At 46.6% G+C, this 15,449-nt stretch overlaps 1 protein-coding gene across 1 annotated transcript in view; it reads right to left on the minus strand.

Annotated features, from left to right (window-relative positions):
- SIAH3 (siah E3 ubiquitin protein ligase family member 3) overlaps nt 1–15,247 on the minus strand; it is a 71,742-nt gene extending 56,495 nt beyond the window's left edge. The window contains exon 1 of the mRNA XM_084879489.1: nt 14,751–15,247. Within this exon, the coding sequence (XP_084735615.1) occupies nt 14,751–14,885 (135 nt within the window). The 5' untranslated portion in view covers nt 14,886–15,247. The remainder of the gene's footprint in view (nt 1–14,750) is intronic.
- Between the last annotated feature and the right edge of the window lie 202 nt (nt 15,248–15,449).

The following is a 15,449-nucleotide window of genomic DNA, read 5'->3' on the forward strand; positions in this document are numbered from 1 at the left end:
AGTATCTGGCACTTGCTTCAGTAAGCACACTGAGAAGAGTCCAATTGGCATTTATTTAATTACCATAAACAGATGTATCACTTTGGCTTCAATGAGGCAGCTTCTTAATGTGCTCATCAGCTCTCCTGCTTGTGGGAATGCCAGGCAGAGCAGGGCACAGCCGAGGTGCCCGTGGTGCGAGCGCCTGCCCTGCTCTCTCCATGCCAGCACCCCGGGGCACTGGGATGAGCAGGTGTCGTGGGAGACTGGGAATGATGGGGAGGGCACATTTCCCACGTCTGAGGTACTTCCCTCACAGAATTCCTCTCATTCCTTCATTTCAGTGTCCCCTGTGAGCCCTCAGCAGCTCTGTGGGAGGCTTTCCAGATGTCAGGGCTGCTGGATGAGTCTTAAGTCCAGGCTTTACTTTGGTGACTTCCCTCCACAGCTCCCGGCTGAGTGTTCAGACATTCTCTGATGTCAGTACAACCCTGGCCCGAGTTTCTCCAGCTTGAGCACCAGAAACAAACCTCACAAACATCACTCCACTTTCCTCCAATAAGCTCCCCTCTCACTTTATCGCCTCCCTCCCTCAGTTCTTCCCACAGCAGTTTTGGAAAGAGAAAATGTCTGAAGGGCATTAGGGGAAGGGTTTACTAGAAATCAAAGTAGAGGCTGGATTAAATTAGGTAGAAAATAGTCATCAAAATATTTTCCTCTTTGCCTTAAAAAAAATTAATTTACACAAAAGTATGGCTGCTAATGAGAAGGGAAATTTCAAATGCCTATCGATCTCTCAGAGAACAGGTGTGACATGGTAAGAGCCATGTTCTCTTAAAGGACATTTTTGCTTCAGTATAAAAAGACTTCTTTCTTTTTTCCTTTCCTCAAAGAAAAAGTGACCTCTTTAATGCTGTTCCAATGCTTAAGAGAGCATTTGCATTTCTGATATCCTCAACTAGCTCCCATTGTCATTGAGAAACAAGCCAATCACATGTCCCAGATTTGGAGGTCACTGCTAGTTTCAGAGGGTCTCTCCACCTGTCAAACCATGTAACCCACTTTTAAAAAAAGTGATAGGTCACAGATTTCCTTTTCTGTAATATAATTTTGAGTTGAGTATTTAGGTAAAGTTGTTGCAAAGATTTCTGTCAAGTATTGTATGCAAATCATAATTTTCATTGAGCCTGAATTTGGACATTCAGGCTCTTTGTAGAAACTTCTAGACAACCAGTCCTGTGATGAAGAGGGAGAGACGCGTAACATAGAGGTTAAAAGCACCAGGGAAACGCCACCACTCACTGGACATATCCTTGCAGAAATCACTTAATCTCTCTGTGCCTCAGCTTCCTCCGGGGTAATGTGGGGATAGACTGATGGCATGTTTCTGAGGATTTTTTAAACACACAATTAAATGAGGTAAATTACTTAGCACAGCACTTGGCACTTAGCACTTAGCAAGTACTCAATAAACATTAGCTAATGAGAAACATACACATACGTAGTCTTCATTTGGTTTCCCATAGAGCCTTGGATGTAGGAGTTTATTTGGGAGGTGATTCCAGGAAGCGGGAGGGGAGAACAGAGTCCCTGCTGTAGAGCACAGGGCTTGATTTCACAGGCAGCTCAGACAAGCCTAGAACATGCCTCCCAGGGTCATCCACCAGCAGCTGGAGCATCTAGTGTGTGTTGGATGTATATACACACAAGGGTGAATAAGACAGAATCCCAGATCAGTATTTTTAAATGAAATATAATACACTCAATATTAGACCTACAGCCAAGCAAGTTGGCTCACTTGTTTGTTGTGAGAAGAGAACACTAAGGGGTGACATACCAATACACGCCAAAAAGCACAGAATTTTAATTTAAAAGATTCTACCACAAAGAGCTGTGTGACATTGAGCTGCTTTGATAGTCTGTATAATGGGGAATGATAATAATATACCACTTCCTAGCGGGAGTCAAATGCATAGCATTTAACACACATAGCATGCCTTTCAGTAAAGGGTAGTCATTTTGCAGTTGTTCTTATCATCATTATTATTATTGTGTGCATAACTGAGACATTAGAAAACTATTGTCGGAGGGTTTCAAGATGTATAGTCAGCGTACCTTAGTATAAGTCACATTATACGCCTATTTGTAAAAAGGGAACCTGAGGTGATGAGTGGCTGCTTGCCTCAGACTTCCCAGCACATCCTTGACCAGGTTGTGGGAGTTAGAACTGAAGGGCTGAGGGTCTGACTACAAAGCTGGGCAGATGGCTAGACTTGCTGGCCAGCCTTTTGTAAAATCTGTTATTGATCTGCACTGGTTCCATCTCTGTGGGACCTTGCAAATCCCAAGCTAACTGTATCTCCTCCAAACACCATTTGCAATGGCTTTTCTCCTCCACAGAGGACACCCTCTGGTTTTGTCCTGGGAGGCCCACCCTATCCTGTCCACGGGCCACTCTCCTGGCTGGAGTTCCTGATGCTGCAGCTGGAGACAGCCCTGCAGCCCACAGCTCCCTACTAATCACAGATTTGTGATTAAATATATATTACAGGACCAATAAATGATTGAGATACAGCATCTTGCAAGGAAAACTGACATTTCCAGCAGACCACACTTCTAAATTACGCACAAGGACCTTGTTCTTTGGCTAAAAACCATAGGGTGGTTTCAACTCCATTTCCTGATGGCCCATGGTCAAGATAAAAATGTAGTATTTTGTAGCAAAACTTGATCCATCCTGTTATTCAAAAGTCTGGGGCTTTAGCTTTGTGACTTTGGTGACTTCAGTTGGAGCCTCATCCCTGTCTTTGCCAGCACTAGAGACTCAATGAATATTTGCCCTTTCAATGCCCACTGTTGCCCCACTGGTTTACACTCTGGCAAGTTCCTGAGCACAAGGACTCCCAGTGAAGATGTCCAGCACTGCCATGGGTCATGTTATAAAGACGGTGTCCCTAACCAATGCCCCAGCCCCTGGCAGTGTGGTGATACAGATGAAGCGATGGATCTGCCTCTCATCCCTGTGACCTTGGGCATGTCGATTCATCCCTTTGGACCTCATCTGTTAGGACACAACCTAGAACTAGAGCATCACTCTGGTTATCTTAGCTTGAACATATAGGCTTCAAAATCATGGTCATTCAACAACAGGTCGGTCCCCCCACCCCTTGTCCCCAACATCCAGTTAGAATATGAAAAATTTGGTCACCCATACAACCTGGGCCAAAGAACCTTGGCCACATTTTGTGCATCAGGTAATATCTCTAAGGGGCTCCACTTAATAGTCATGGTGACTGCCATTTACGGAGTGCTTATTATGTGCTAGGTGCTGTGCTAAGCATTTGACTTTGGTGACTTCACATAGTATTTCATCTTCACAATCATTTTACGGTTGAAGAAGTGCAGGCTCAGGGAGGTCAAAGGCATTACTCAAGGAACATGACAGCATTGGATTCAAACCCAGATCTGCCTGAGTCCAAAACCCATACTTGATCTTCAACTGGAATGGTGCTCTTCTTTCCCAGGCCTACTTTCTCCCGTGCCTCTGCCCTGAGACTGGAGTGACCCATCGCAGACTGGGCGGAGGAGAAGGGTCTTCTTGTTCATGTCCAGTCTTTCTTCCTCAGTGCTGGGGATCAGGCTCCCCACTCCCCTGGGCTTAGCATCCTGTGATCTCGCACTGCTATTGGGAGATCACTTAGGGTCCAAAGAGGTTGACTTCTTAGTTACCATAAAGTGTGTGTGTGTGTGTGTGTGTGTGTGTGTGTGTGTGTGTAGAAGCAACTCAGATTGGAGTGCAGGGGACTCAGGCCCATGGCCCAGCCTGGTGCTTTGTAAAAATCTCTGATGATAGTGGGACCCAGGAGTGTTCTTGGCTCAGAGAGGTCAGGGTGTCTCTCTCACCCTCCTTGGATTCCAAGGACTGCAGCCTCCATTGAGCATCGGCGCCCACTTCATCTCCACCGCACTCACATCAACGCTACTTCTCAAGGTAGAAAGAACTGAAGGGCAGAAAGAAATATCCCGTCTTCCAGGGAGCATGTGGTTTTAGTCCACCAACCTCCACCCTCCCCGCTGAATCTCAGTGGTGTCACTGGGCCTCAGATCCACAGCCTCTGGATCAGAGCCCCCTCACAGAGTCCTACCCGTGTGCTCACTCAGCTGCTGCTAATGAAAGGAAATCATGCATAAGTCATGAGGGACCAGTTTCAGGCTGGGTGGGGAAAGGAACTGATCTGCACGGCTGGTTCCTGCCAGGGGATGACAGGGGACCCCACTCTTCAGCTGCTGTCCCAACAGACACCCTCTTCTCCTGAGACCCAATGGGCTGCTGGGCTCAGAACCCAAGCAGAGTTTAGGGTTTTCTTTGAAATTTCGCTTTAATGACAAATCCGACTTTTGTGTAAGGTAAGACATTGTTCTATTCAAAATTCTCTTCAAGGCCAAGGGCAATTTACATACCAAGGAACAGCAAGCACTGGGCTGCAGAGAAGGAGGCAGGCAGTAGAGAAAGACAGCCAGAGGGGATCCTGGGGAGTGGACACCAGCTCCTAAGGAGCCGCTTTCATTGTAATGACCTTGTTAACAATCACTGCTCTTTACAGACTCTCCTCTATGGCAGACATTCTCCTTGTGTGAGCTCGTTTAATCCTCACAGCCACCGTAAAAATGTGGGTATTATTGTCTCCTTTTTTATAGGTGAGGACAAGGAGCCTCTAAGAGGCCCAGTCATTTGTTCAAAGTCACACGTCAGCAGGTGGCACAGCCTGGACTGGAATTCAGGACAGTCTCTCCCCGAGCGCCCGTTTCCCCTGCACCCACTGCTCCCCTCCGGCTGAGCTGGTGGATTTAGAAAATATGCACCAAGACAGCTGAAACTAATACAAATAATATTGAATGCCAACTGTAACTGAAAAATAAAATTAAAATAAATAGAGTAAATAAAATATACACCAGGGGCAAATATAAAGCACTATGCTTTTGACACTATGTATCGTGTTATCATTTGATTTTCAATATATGATGTTTATACATCCATGTAAATTGTATTGTTTTTAAAAGAGTTTGGTAAAAAAGGAAAGAAGATTTATGGGAAAGGTGGAGAAATAAGGGGGGATGATAATGTAGAGGTTCCAATTTACTAAGAAAATGTGGGTCTGGTGAAAGGAAAATGGTAGAGGGTGGTGAATAGCCCATGGGGTCATCCTGCTAGCCCAGGGCAGACTGATGGGGCACCAGAAGGGTTCCTGTGAATTTTTTGCTCACACAGAATGTACCAATGCAGGGGCCATCTAGTTAGGGCTGATCTGAAGGCATCGAGGACAGTGCAGGGAATGTAGGTCTGTCACTAGGGAGCCTAAATCGTGGTTCTAATTCCGTCAGGAAATAAGTTAACTTTGCAAAAGTCCTGGATTGAATGGTGGCCCTCCAAAACAATTGATCATATCTTAATGTCTGAAACATGTGCGTATTACGTTATATGGCAAGAGTGAATATTATTTTATATGACTAAAGGTGTGACTACATTAAGATTCTTGAGAGGAGGAGTTTATCTTAGATTTTCCAGGTTGGCCCTAAATGCAATCCCATGTATTCTTATGAGATAGACACACAGAGAAGAGAAGGCAATGTGACCGTAGAGACAGAGACTGGTGTGACCTGTCTACAAAGAACATGTGGAGCCATCAGAAGCTGGATGAGGTGAGGAGCAGATTCTTCCCTGGAGCCTTGCAGGGAGCCTGGCCCTGTTGTCACCTTGATTTTGGACTGCTAGCCTCCTGAACTATGGGAGAAGATGTTTCTCTGGTTCAAAGCAACTCAGTTTGTGGTGATTTGTTATAGCAGCCATAGGAGACTGACACAAGTCACTTCCCCTCTCTGGACTCAATTCTCTCGACTGTTAAATAATATTCAACCCCCAAGTTCTGACTTTCTCCCCATCATTCCATTAGCCACAGACCCTCGTGGGATGGGCAGGGGGATGGAGGGGAGGAGGGGGTAGAGACAGGTCTCCATTCTCTAGATTGACCTTTTCCATGTGACATCAGTGTCTAAACAGGTCAAATTTTCCCTTTGGGGAAAGAGCTGGTGGAGTCAAGATGACTTTGCTAAGAGTAAAATATCTTAAGAGACAGTTAAATTTTTTCTTACTATTAATTGCTAGAAAAATATTCAGCCTTACCCCAAATAACTCTGACCCCTCTGTGCATTCCAAAGAAAGCTCTCAGTATCTGCTTTCCAATTTCTTCCAAACAATCCCTGAAGTTTGAGGGACCATGGTTAAAGGAGTTCCATAATATTTGCTTTCAGAATGTAATTCCCATCAAAATCCCAATGTAATTGTTTAAGAAATAGAATGAAAAGTCATCAGATTTGTATGGAACTACAAAAGACCCCCAATAGCCAAAGCAATCCTGAGAAAAAAAGAACAAAGTTGGAGTTATCATGCAACTTGACTTCGAATTATACTACAGAGCTACAACAATCAAAACAGCATGGTTTTGGCAGAGAAACAGACACACAGAGCAATGGAATAGAATAGAAGGCCCAGATGTAAAACCATATTATATGGACAGATAATTTTAACAAAGTAGCCAGAAACACACAATGGAGTAAAGATAGTCTCTTCAATACATGGTGCTAGGAAAACTGGAAAGCCACATGCAAATGAATGAAACTGGATTACAGTTTATCCCCAATGTACAAAAATTAATTCAAAATGGACCAAAGACCTAAATATAAGACCCAAAACAGTAAGATACATAGAAGAAAATATAGGTACCAAACTTATGGGAATTGGTTGCAGAGAACTTTTATGAATTTGACCCCGAATATAAGGAAAGGAAAGTAAAAAATAAATGAATGGAACTATATCAAACTAAAAGGCTTCTTTCTGCACAGCAAAAGAAACTGACAACAAAACAAAGAAGCACCCAACCAGATGGGAGATGATATTTGCAAACAGTAGCTCTGACAAAGGTTTAACTTCTAGAATGTATAAGAACTCATAAAACTCAACACCAAACAAACAACCCAAAAAGTGGGCAGGGGGTGGGGGGAAGGGGGATAAGGACACATATATAATACGTTATCAATTAAAAAAAACTGGAAAAAAAAAAGTGCGCAGAGGACCTGAAAATATACCTCTCCCAAGAAGACATAATAACAGCCAACAGATACATGAAAAGATGTTTAACCTCATTGGCAATTAGGGAAATGCAAATAAAAATAAATAAATAAATAAAATAAAAAGCTTCTGCACAACAAAAGAAATCATCAATAGAACAACAAGAAAGCCCACTGCATGGGAGGACATATTTGCCAATGCTATTAATATATCTGATAAGAGTTTAATTTTCAAAATTTACAGGGAACTCATACAACTTAACAAAAGGAAGATAAACAATCCAATCAAAAATGGGCAAATGACCTAAATAGACACTTTTTGAAAGAGGACATACAGAAGGCCAAGAGTCATATGAAAACATACTCAAAGTCACTAATCATTAGAAAGATGCAAATAGACAATGACCATCTCACACCTATTAGAATGGCTATCATCAACAAATCAACAAACGACAAATGCTGGCGATGATGCAGAGAAAAAAGGAATCCTCATGCACTGCTGGTGGGAATGCAGACTGGTGCAGCCACTGTGGAGAATAGTATGGAGTTTCCTCAAAAAATAAATATTGAACTCCCATTTGATCCAGTCTACATTCCCACCAATAGTGAATAAGGAATTTCAGAACATTTTCATCACCTCCAGAAAGAAAGCTCTTCCCCTTTAGCAGTCAATCCTTGTTTTTCCCATCATTCTGCCCCATGCACCACCACTAAAAATGGAACTCCTATTTGACCCAATGATCCCACTTCTAGGAATATATCCCAAGAAACTAGAAACACCAATCAGAAAGGATATATGCACTCCTATGTTCATAGCAGCATCAGTGACAATAGCTAAGATTTGGAAACAGCCTAAGTGCCCATCAACAGATTAGTGGATTAAAAATTTATGGTTCATCTACACAATGGAATACTCAGCTGTTATAAAAAGGAACTCCTGACATTTGCAACAGCATGGGTGGAGCAGGAGAGCATTATGCTAAGTGAAATAAGCCAGTTGGAGAAAGATAAATATCGTAGAACCTCACTCATTTCTGGAATATAATGAACAATATAAATTGATGAACAAAAATAGATCCAAAGATAGGCAAGCATCAAATAGACCGTCAAACCTCAGAGGAAATGCAGGGGAGGTTGCTGGGGGACGGGGGTCAGGGTAAGAGATCAACTAAAGGACTTGTATGCATGCATATAAGCATAACCAATGGACACGGATACTGGAAGGACTTGGAGGCATGTGCTAGGGGGCCAGGGAGGGGTCAATGGGGGGAAAAAAGAGACATATGTAATACTTTAAACAATAAATAAATAAAAAGAAAGCAAATAATAAAACATGATAAGTGAAAACACTAGACATAAAAGGGCCATATATTTTATAATTCTATTTATATGAAATAATGTGAATAGGCAAATCCACAGAGACAGAGAGTAAAATGGTGGTGCATGGGGCAGAATGATGGGAAAAACAAGGATTGCCTGCTAAAGGGGAAGAGCTTCCTTTCTGGAGGTGATGAAAATGTTCTGAAACTCCTCATTCACTGCTGGTGGGAATGTAGACTGGAGCAACCACTATGGAAAGTAGTCTGGTGATTCCTCAAAAATTAAGAATAGAGTTACCATATGAGCCATCAATTTCTCTCCTGGATATATTACCCCCCCCCCCCAAAAAAAAAAAAAAAAGACCTCAAAATCATGTATTCCCAATTATATATACATCTCTATGTTCATTGCAGCACTATTCATGGTGGCCAAGCCATGAAAACAAAGAAAGTGTCCCAAGACAGAGGACTGGATAAAGAAGATGTAGTATCCTATATAATAAAGAGGTAATATGAAAATTGACCATCACTCCAACACACAAGATGGCCACCCCTATGTGGTCAAAGATGGCTGACCCAATGTGGATACAAGATGACTGCCACAAGATGGCCAGCAGGGGAGGGCAATTGGGGGCAACTAGGCCTGCATGAGAGGACAGTTGTGGGGGAATCAGGCCTGCAAGGGAGTGAGTTGAGGAATACCAGGTCTGCAGGGGCAGGCAGTTGAGGAATACCAGGTCTGTAGGGGCAGGCAGTTGGGGCAACCAGGCTGGCAGGGGGGGGGGGGGGCATTTAGGGATGACCAGGCCTGCAGGGGAGGACAGTTAGGGGCGACCAAGCCAGCAGGGGAGGGCAGTTAGGGGCAATTGGACCGCAGGGGAGCAGTTAGGTGTCGATCAGACAGGCAGAAGAGTGGTTAAGGGGTGATCAGGCTGGCAGGTAGGTGATCAGTTGGGTGCCAGCAGTCCTGGATTGTGAAAGGGTGCAGGCTGGACTGAGGGACACCACCACCCCCATGCATGAATTTTGTGCACCATGCCTCTATTATTTACACAATGGGATACTATTCAGTCATAAGAAAGGATCAAATAACGCCATTTGCAACAACATGGATGCACCTTGAGAACATCATGTTAAGTGAAAGAAGTCAGTCAGAAAAGCAAAGAACTATATGATTTTACTCATATAAAAGTGAAACTTATGAACACAAACTACAGTGTAGTGATGCCAGAGGGAAGAGGGTAAGGGAGAAGGGGGTTCTAGTATAAAGTAACAAGAGAACATTTGACTTTTGGGGGCACATGGTACAATATACAGATCTTGTAATATAAAAACCTATACCTGAAACCTTTATGCTCATGCTGACCAATGTCAGCCCAATGAATTTAATTTAAAAGATATTTTGCTTTTGGGCTGCTGGGTAAATGTGGTACAGAGGTAATCGACTTACCTCATCTTAGTGCCAGCTTCAGCCTTCTCTGCAACTCCATTTCTAGCAGTTCACCAAATGACTGCACGGGACTCAGGGCATCCAGTTATGTGACTCAAGAGTCTCATTTGCAATTACTATTAACCGGAAAATCCCCATGACTGCTCTGTGCCCACAGAGGAGAGTATCATACAATATTCACAGAAACCAAAGGGCTGGGAGGGGCTGCAGGGGAAGCCTTAGAGCTAAGCTCCTGGAGTGAGCACCGCTGGCTCCAGCCTCTCCCCCATCCTTCCTGCCCGGGAAGGCGCTAATGAGCTGTGCGGAGGCTCCAGCCTGGACCGAAGAAGGAGGTGGGATTATTTCTAGAGAACTCAGGAGGGGGCCCTCAGAGGCGGCTGTGTCAATGAGAACAGAGCAACTACAGGATTAAACAATCTTGTCGGGGCCTTTAACTGCCTGAATAAGATATTCAGGTTGAACACTCCAAAGGCCGCCTCTAAATTTCTGAAAACAACACCCAGGTCTTTAGTGCTCACTTGGCTGCCTGTTGTGCGGTATCAGGCAGAGTTAGTGAAAGCCCCAGGCCCATGGGGTTTCCAAAAGTTTTTCCATAAATGTAGGGGCAATGTTTGGCTTGGCCACACTTTTCTTCTAGTCTCCCTCCTTCGATGATCCTCCTTCTTCTCCATGCACCCCTCCCCCCCTCCCCCCACACCCCTTCCATCCCCACCTTCATCCACATAGGTTGGTTTTAGAATGAAAGGCATGTGATTGCTTCAAGTAATGGTACTGAAAATGCCCTAATTTTCTATTTAGTGTCTGTCAGGCACTTAGAGTCCTTATTGTCCCATATGTCCCTCCCACCATTGTGTGTGCCTGTGGGTAACCCCAAGGTAGACATTACAATAGAGAAGGACTCTGGGGAGGCTGAATAGAGGCGTGAATAGCCTCCCAGTAGAAGTGGGGAGGTTAAGCCCTCACATCTGGATGCTGGGGAGGCTACGGAGTGGGGGTGAGGGGGGTGGGGGGTGGATGTCTCAGCAATGATGCTGACCCTAACAAGGGCCTCTTGCTTTGTTTCTCAGAAAGCATCTTACTGGTCTTCTTTCAGGAGCTGGTTTCTCGGCGGCTGTGGAAAAGAGGAGGAAGTTGCCCAGTCGGCCTGGGCTCAGCTACTATCTGCTTGGGAAGGGCTGTGGACCCACCCCTGAGGGGCTGTGCTGCCACTACAGATCCTTCCCCGGAGAAGCCTGGGTTCAGGAACTCAGGAAGCCTGTGTCCAGTCCACCCCTCCAAGGGCGCCCCCGGAGATGGGGAGGAAGAGGGAGGGCAGCCCAGGGCAGGCTTTATAGAAGCAGCTAGGGCGGACCGGAGAGGAGCTAGGAGAGAAAGGCACTTTGGATTTGGAAACAAGAAAAAGACATGAGGGAGAAAGGAGTGATGAATCCAGACTGAGTCAGAGGCCGCACTGGTGCCAGCCCGGCCCACAGGCTGCACTTCAGTAACCTCTGGAGTGAAGAAGCAGAGGGCCGCCAGCCAAGAACACTGGCTCTTGGCGTTGGTCACTTTCATAGCGTAGGAAAGAGAAGTGGGGGCATCGTCTGTGCAAGGAGCCCTCCCTACAGGCAGAGACAGACAGACAGACAGGCAGGCAGCTCTGCTATAGATCCTCCCCCTGCCTGGGACTTGCTTAAAGCAGAGGCCCCTTATTCTAGATCAGCTACATTACACATCTCTTTTCATTAGGGTGGGATGAAGGGGCTTCATGACTTCAACTAGGGTGTCTGCATTCCTGGGAAGTCTTCTGCCTTCCATTTAGACGGAAAGATACCAGCTTTGAAGGAATCCCAGGTAACTAAGTAGTTGCCATAATAAGATTGAGAATGAAGGTGACCTAGACAAGCACATTTTCCTCTGCTCAGAAAGGGAATTTTTACTATAACTCAGCACTTGCCTCAGGTCCTACAATACTGTCGGCATCATCAGGAAATCCCAGGGAAAGGACGAAGTGCAAACATGTTTCCACAAAAGAAAACAAAGCAAAAAAAACAGTCCCCCCCCAGCCCTCTCAGGTAGCTGCGGGCCACCGAGAACACTGAAAGTAAGGTTGCAATCTGTGTCCTTACTCACCCACCAGGTGCCAGCGTCCTGCAGAGTGTGGGAAGCACCGCAGATCAATAGCTATTCTGGGTGAACATTGCCACAGCTTTTTTTTCTTTGAAAGAATTTTCCCCCATATGGATCACAGCTTATTATATCCTAGGCATATTCCTGTGGTCTGTCTATGGAAATGATGCTTACAAGGAGCACTTTGCTTTTGAGGTTTTATGTGTTTTTTAATGTAAGTGATGGCAGCAGCAATGCTCCTGTGGAACTGGTCCTTTAAAAGCTCTGCAAATGACGGTCAGCCCTCAGGGCTGAGAAGCAGGCAGGATTTACCCGGTGCACCACCTGGCTGGTGGGGGAGCACAAGGTGTTACCTGCATCTCCGCGGGGGCAGCCTGGGCTGCGGCGGTGCCCCAGCCCGGCACAGCCTCTGGGCACCGCGTTTGCTCTGCTGCACCTTCTGGTTGCATGCGCGGCACTCAACTTGCTTTGCTACCATCAGTGAAGCTCATCGGAGCCAACCTCTTACGTAGTTTTTATGGAAAGTGGAAAGCCAAACGAGAATGTATTTGAAAAAGTGAGCCATGGGAAATAGCCTCTAAAAGCATACATCACCAGTCTTTATGTTACTGCTTAGAGCGTTTCTAAGTTGGCCAAAGGCTTTAAGTGACAACTTTTGAAGGTCCTAATAAATCCCTACACAGTATGTGCAATAACATATTTTTTTGAAGGAGAGTGTTATAAAGCACATCCAGCTCTAGTATCTCCTTTCAGCCTCACAGAGCCATGGAGGAGGCAGATAGGCATTTGTATGTTCATTTTGAAAGGCTCAGAGAGGTTGAGGCTTGAGGTCACACAGCGCATTAGAGCTGACCATGACCTCCAACCTGACTCTGGACTCCTGGACTCAGGCAGCAGAATTGCTTGTCAATATCCAGGCACACATCACCGAAAAGTACACAAAATGCACTGCACCCACCCCACACCAAGACCTGAGCGCTCCTCTGCCCCTTCACCATCAGCAGTAGTCAATGAGCCATAGGAATCCAAACTTTGGGAATGCTAAATCTCATAAACAATTTTCAAATATATTGAAATGCAAAACAGGAGTAAACAAAATGTCTTGCCACAGGGAACTAACTAATGTAAAGTGACAAAATAATGGGAGTTTGAATGTGGTCTCCAAAGTGGCCATGAAATGGAATTCAGAATCCCATGTTAACATGTACACCATACAGTTGCTTTGTCAAGGATGACTAGTGGTGAATTCTCATTTATAAAACTAAGCCATAAAAGAAATAGTGAAATGAGGAGAAAGAGAGAGAAAGCAAGAGAGAGCACGGGGACAGGAGAGGGAGAGGTTGCGTCAGATGGTCACAGCTTGGGTACCCCAAAACACCAGTTCATCATAGGGGCCAGAGCAACCCATCCCCGCTCCACCCAAGAGCGGCCTGACAATGGCCCCAGAGGCTCCGGGCAGCTGTCCCAGCTGGGGACTTGCAGAAATTGGGGGGCGGGTGTTGGAGGCACCCCCCAGCGTTGACTTGCAGTGATCCTACCCAAAAGAGTCTAACTCTTTCCAGGAGTTTACAAAGTGATGAGCAACAAGCAACTCCCTTCCTGCCCAAGATCAGTCAGTGGCCAGAATAACAGATCTATCCCCATAGCGATTATTCCAGCACATTCTTCCTACAGACATGACCCTCTCCCCTGTCTCTCAGCCCTGGGCATAGAGAGGACAGGAAAGCAACTCCCAGTGAGCTCACATTTATTTTAGCATAGAGGTATGATGGCTGTTTCATATTTCGGGAGTTCAGCTACCCCCACCCCTCACCCCTCCACTACTGCCCTGCGCTCCCGTATTCCTAGCTAGTGGCTCTTGATTCATTTGCCCATCACTCTCGGCCGGGATGTGGTGCGGTCCTCCAGGATCCCATATTTTGGCTGTTCTTCTAAAGAGCATTGACCTGGAGGCACAAATGCAGAGGCAGCGGCGCCAGGCAAGCAGCCGGGCGGCCGCAGGCAGCAAGGCACCCGCAGCTGCGGTGACTCAGACAGCGGCTCGGAGGCGGTCACATTACTGTGCAGCTGAAGCAAGCCTGCCTCCCCCTATCCCAGTCCCCGGTGCAAAAGGGCGGGGGGGGGGGGGGGGAGGGCGGGGGGGGGCGGTATCTAGCTCACAGGAAGCAAAATACAAACTCCTGATTCTCTCTCTCTCTCTCTCTCTCTCTCTCTCTCTCTCTCTCTCTCTCTCTCTCATTCACACATATGCCCATTCTCACTCACTCTGAGCACAAGGAAAATAGAGTCCCCCTTGGCGACCCCCAGGTCCCTGTCTGGGTGCTTCTGCCCCGTTACTTCAGTGGCAGCCCGAGGGGGCTTCCAAAATGCATGCTCTTGTCTGCTTTTGCCAACACATGGGACAGGCTGCAATTTGGGTAACTTTCCAGCCCTGTCTACTGAACATTTGTCTACACACATCTGAAAGAGGGGTGGCGGGACGTCCCCTAATCCCTCCGCCACCTCCACTTCTGACCCCCATCAAACTCTTGGGCTGACGCACGGGGGAAAGAAACTAGGCCTTCACTCCAGCTGCCCTGGCCAGTCAGCGGGGGAAGCAAACCGCCACGAAGGCACCCAGCCACGCAGAGGGCCAGGGTGAGCGCTGAGTCCCAAGCAGGGTCCTGGCGCCCGCAAACCGGCCTGGGCCCGGAGCTCCGTGCACGCGCGGGAGGGGAGAGGACTCGAACCCCAGCGGCGTGAACATCAAACCGCGGAGAGCAGCTCACCTTCAGGTTGTGCGTGGGGTTGACGACGCAGACAAGTTGGCCCGCGGCGGAGAACACCCGCTTCGCCTTGTAGTGCTGAAAGCGCAGGTGAATGAGATCTAACACGGCCCCAAAGCACTGGGTGAAGAAGAGCATCCCAACTTTTGGGGGGTCGTTGGCGCGGGGAGGCAGCGCCGCCGCTGCGGGTCCTTGGGCTCTGGAAGGAGCGCAGCCGCCGAGACAGACACTCCGCTCCAGACCGGCTCAGCGAGCCTTCATATTCATCATCCAAACAAGATGGTTAGAATCCTGCCGCAGCGACGCGGCCAATCACAAGGACAGAAGTGTTATCCTTGAGGTGCGGAGACAGCCAATAACAAATGCCTCCCCGACTGGAACTCCCCGAAGAATCGAGCCTGGCGGAGAATGTATTATTGAACATTACCATAGATCAGCACATTGCATTTATCTTGTGATTACAGCCAGCCATACATAATGCCGGGGAGATCGGCTGACAAAATTGATTGCTTAATGTGTCTCCATTTATTAATTGACTTAATTTAACATGAGAGCCTTTCTTAATGGGCTGGCAAAAACGTAGAGCGTTTCAGCCGCTAAATAGTAAAACAGCCTGCTCCAAAGTAGGCAGATGGATAACGCTGGTCGCGGCTCCACTCACCAGAGCTGCTTGGGGGGGGAGGGAAATCAAATATTACAAGA

This window comes from Pipistrellus hanaki (assembly GCF_964339955.1).
Source record: "Pipistrellus hanaki genome assembly, chromosome: 3".
Classification (NCBI taxonomy): Eukaryota; Metazoa; Chordata; class Mammalia; order Chiroptera; family Vespertilionidae; genus Pipistrellus; species Pipistrellus hanaki.